The sequence below is a fragment of the Populus nigra genome, chromosome 9, assembly GCF_951802175.1.
Source record: "Populus nigra chromosome 9, ddPopNigr1.1, whole genome shotgun sequence".
Classification (NCBI taxonomy): domain Eukaryota; kingdom Viridiplantae; phylum Streptophyta; class Magnoliopsida; order Malpighiales; family Salicaceae; genus Populus; species Populus nigra.
The window spans coordinates 10,738,498-10,743,199 of record NC_084860.1 but is presented as its reverse complement, the minus strand read 5'-3'; the positions used below and the strand labels follow the sequence as shown (position 1 = coordinate 10,743,199).

Below are 4,702 nucleotides of genomic sequence, written 5' to 3'. Positions count from 1 at the left end.
GTGAGAAAACGGTGAGGAAATGATTAATAACGAAACTCCAAGTGTGAAGGTTTAAGAACCTAACACAAGGATTTCCTCAACTTCGCGAGAAAGTAGCAAACTTAGAAGAAAAGAAAACAAGGGGCAGCAACCACCATTATGAGTTTCAGGAAGGTAAATTCCTTCACTAACCTAACAGATGATGCCTGTGAGATACATCTCTAGCTTGTTTTACATGTTTAAAGATATTTTTTTAACTTTTTTTTAATGTTATGATATTATTTAGTTTTGATTTCAATTAATACATAAAATGTTTGTTGTTATTATAAATCTTACTTAGAGTTGTTGTTGGTGTTATTGGATGCCAAGATAATATGTTAGTGTTTGATTTTGATAAAATAAAATGGTTTTTCTATTATACCAGTAGGTGTTTGATGTCTTTTTTAGGGCTTGCTGATGCATGTTATAGGTTCTTGGTTTTTTGTTTTAAGTTCTTTTGAATGTTAAGATATCAATTTTGAATCCAAATTACATAAATATGTAGGCTATTTTAAGTTGCAGTTTTGAAGATTGAAACCTGTTATATGATTTGGATGTTTTGATGTTATTTGTTAGTTTTTGTTTTATTCAAACATATTTGGTTATGGTAATATGACTTGTTAGAATGAATAAAACATGTTTTAGAGGTAAAAAAAAAAAAATCAGTTTTGGTGGCTTGATAATGGCTGGATTTATTTTTCTGGGTAGTGGTTGGGTTTAAGCAATGTTCTTAGAAAGAACATTGCCTTAACCCCAAGATTTGGACCAGTTTTAGTTCAATTCTTTGCACTAAATCATTCGGGCAACTTGACTAGTAAATAATCTTAGATTTATTTGCATCAATAACAAGTTTTGAAAAGTTTTAATCTGAGGGTTTTTGTTTTGAACCAAAACCCATTTTAATAAAATCGTATTAACTCTTTGATAATCAAAGTGAATAGATGCTAGATTATGGATACTTTCATGATTTCTAACATTTCTATATCTTTGTTTTGATTGTATCTAATTTAATTTGGGATCCACATTGTTGGGTTTTCCTTGGATGTTCTTCGTGTTCTTAAGTTGTTCTTAATTTTTCTGTGTTTGAACAGTTTTTTGTGTTTTTGTGTTTTTTTTTTAAGTTTGATTTGTTTTAAGTTTTAGTTTCAGTTTACTTTTAGGGTCAAACCAGTGTTTTTTGTTCGATTTATTGTCGAAAATATTTTTAGGTCAAACCAGTGGGGTCAAAATCAGTTCAAAGGGTTAAGAATCTGTTTGGCTTATAATACTTTTGCTAAAGGTTTTTTGGGTTTAAGGGTGTGTTTGGCAAACACCTCCTTAGACCTATTTTGACAGTTTTGATTTTAAGGAAAATGGGTTTATGCCAAACAAAATCTAAATAAAATAATAAAAAAAGATTTTTTTTCCCCTATCATATGGCCAAAAACCCTTAAAAGTATTTGACAATTTTGTTTTTTAAAAAATCTAAGATACTTTGGCATGTTTTTTTTTTAAAAAAAATAAATGTTGCATAGAGTTTACAAAAAAAATTGTAAAATTTCAAAGGAATTTGGTGATTATTTTAAAAATATTAAAAATATATTTTTGGCAAGAAAAATATATTATTCACTTATAATATAATGATAAAAAAACCTAAAGGGGGTTAATATCTAAAATATTATTAGGGGTAATAATTTATTATTACTCACTTTAATATAAAGATAAAAAAACCTTTATGAGGTTAATATCTAAAATATTATTGAGAATAATACAACTCATTCATTCATAATATAAAGATAAAAAAACCTGCAATGTATTTTATTTGAAATATTATCAGAATGATGCAATAACTAAAAAATTCAAGTTCACCCCGAAAGAAGCTTCAATGATAATTGAGCACATTTTACTTTTCTAAACCAAGTTCTTGACCTAAAAAATTTGAGCTTGTTCATTGTAGCAAACCCTTCATAATAAGTTGATAGAAATAGAAACATTATCATACCATAGCACACAAAGAAAAAAAACAATGCAACTTATCTCGAGTAGGGCGTACTAAGGATACTAATACCTTTCTTTTACGCAACCAGTTACTTACCTAGAATCTCTAAAAAGACCAATTAGAGTTTCTAGTAACTATAATACTAAGTGATGACTATTTTAACCAACCAAAGACCATTCTAGAAACACCGCTCGAGAAATGTCGTCGTGGCCCTGCAAGGAGAGAACACCACGAAATATATCAAACAATTTATTAAACTTGAAAGATAAATTTAGAAGTAAAGTACTTATTAAAGAAATATAGAATTAGTGTAAGCTAACAATAATTTGTTGTCAACCATTTATCTTTAAGATCTTTATTGTTCCTATCTTAGGTGCAAAGTAATTAAGTCGTCTAACCTTATAGGATTTTAGCATCATGTGGTTTAAGTTTATATTACTTTACTTAGATTTATTTATAAACTTTTAATTTTTCATCAAATAAACTATAAAAAAATCTTGTATTTTTTCTAGGTATGATAAAGGGTTTTGGATTTTACAACAAATATGTCAACTAATAGTTTCTTTAGATTAATTTTTTATTAACCCATATTATTTTAATCATGTTAACAATTATGGTTAAATAACTTAAGTGGGAGAACACTACTCAGCAAATGTTTAACTCTAAAAATAACCAAAACCAACTATAAAATTAGCTTAATAGGTAGTATATGTTAGAATTTATAAACCAAAGGTTAAAAATTTATTCGTTTGATTAAATCAAAGACTTTACAAAATTTTGAATGACTTTTGTAACAAGCTTTTGATTGAAATTTAAAATTTATATTTTCTATAAATGAAAAGTTAAAAATTAAATTAATATGTAAAAGTCATTACAAACCTGACTTAATGTGTTTCACATGTCAAGTTAAGAACAAAAAAAACACCAACTAGATCCAGCAGTTGCTCAAAGTAAACCAGGGGACTCCCAGATTGAACACTGCACATGTCGACGTTTTTAATAAACAAAAATATAAATATAAAATAAAGTCTTCTTCTCCTCCTCCTCCTCCGAACTAAATTAAAAAGAATACAATGAAGCAAGAGTACGACTTACCAGCTTATACAGTAATACTCCTATTATTATTATTATTATCTGTTGCTGCTGATGATGAATGTTTGTTTTTATGCCTAATAAAGCAGTAGCAAATGACAGCAGAAGAAACTAACAAACCCAATCCCGTGACCCCACACACCAAACTTGCCACCAACAGCAGGTGCCTCACATGATCATCACCACCGCCTTTACCACCACCACCACCAGCGGTTCTCCACCACGTCGTGTCGCTTGAGTTCTTTACTTTGGGCAATGCAACACCAGTTGACGGCGACATCGTATTTCTCGTCGCTGGATTAGATGCTCCAAAGAATTCTTTCATGTCAGGTGGGAATTTCGCCCCTGTTGGTGGCAGGCTCTGGTGATCCAGCCCGTGATCTGACGGTCGTACTTCCCTGGCTTTCGAGTGCTGTATGATGGTGATCGTCATGATGATCGACAGCTGCATGTAGATAGCCGTTACTTTGGTGATTTCTTTTAAAAAAGCCATTTTCAACTGTTCAGGCGATCCTTGTTTGTCTCTCGCTATCTCAAAGATAAAACATAGGAGGAGGAGAAGAAAACAACCGTTGATATGCAAGGAAGGATCATCTTCTATCTAGTGTTTGTTTATTTGTCGGTTAGGACTTAGGATAGGATGGTCTTCTCGTTTTTCTTGTTCTTGAACTAGTTTAAAGGCATTCGGGTTGCATAAAAAAAAATTAACATAACAAAAATACCTAGATATTGAAAAATTATTTAATATTTTTATTAAATTTGATTTCGTGATTCAATCTTAAAATCTTTTGATTTGATTTTTTATTTATCTCGAGTTCAAAATTAAACCATGTAAAAATTATCTATACATAATTCAATTTACTTTATCCATTCAAATGCTTCTTAGTCGATTCAAATATTTTCTACGTGTTTTAGATAAAAAAATGGATCGAAAATACATTTTTAGGTAAACAAAAAAGGGATTCTATTAATTTTTTCGGTCAAACCAGTGACCAAATTCAGTATTAGCAAACGATGTGTTGTTTGTTTTTTGCTTTAACTAGCTGGGACCGATAACACGTTATCCGTCCCATTAAACTTTTGAAAAAAATTAAAGGCCCACCCGCGGGCCTTTTTTTTATTGGATCAGGTGCTAGGCCTCATTTTTTTTCAATTTATTTTTATATTAATGGTTTTTTGTGTATTTTTTAAAAAATAATTTTTAAATTTATGTTTTTATTAATACCCTTTCTATATCATTCATTTGTTGAATACCGATTATTTTTTAATTATATTGGATATGCTTAATTTATTTATTTTGGGTTAGTATGATTAATTTTTAATTTTTTAATATATTTTATATAGATTAAATATTTATTTTTTATAATTTTTTTAATATGTGTAACCTTGAATAATATATTTTTTCCTTTTATTTTTTTGTAATGTGTGTCAATCTCTATTACAAATTGATTTTCATAAACAAATTCTTTAAACATTACTTAGTATATGATCCGTTTTGAGATATTAAATATCTTGATTTATATTTATATCTTAATTTTTTTAGAGATTTTTTATCATTAATTACTCTTTTTTAATTTATTTAAACAATGGTTTAGAAAAAATAATATAGATATA

General features: G+C 28.6%; 1 protein-coding gene across 2 annotated transcripts; it reads right to left on the bottom strand.

Annotated features, from left to right (window-relative positions):
• Positions 1 to 1,846: 1,846 nt before the first annotated feature.
• LOC133703935 (uncharacterized) lies at positions 1,847 to 3,779 on the bottom strand. Of its 2 annotated transcripts, XR_009843956.1 has the most exons (3): positions 3,092 to 3,779; positions 2,876 to 2,974; positions 1,847 to 2,208 (listed from the first exon to the last, which is right to left on the bottom strand). XR_009843956.1 is itself a non-coding variant. In XM_062128683.1 (2 exons), the coding sequence occupies exon 1, from the start codon at positions 3,579 to 3,581 to the stop codon at positions 3,096 to 3,098; it is 486 nt and encodes a 161-aa protein (XP_061984667.1). In that variant the 5' UTR covers positions 3,582 to 3,779; the 3' UTR covers positions 2,728 to 2,974; positions 3,092 to 3,095. The 2 variants fall into 2 exon arrangements, 1 of the variants encoding a protein (XP_061984667.1); XM_062128683.1 differs by lacking the exon at positions 1,847 to 2,208 and having other exon boundaries at positions 2,728 to 2,974.
• Positions 3,780 to 4,702: the final 923 nt, after the last annotated feature.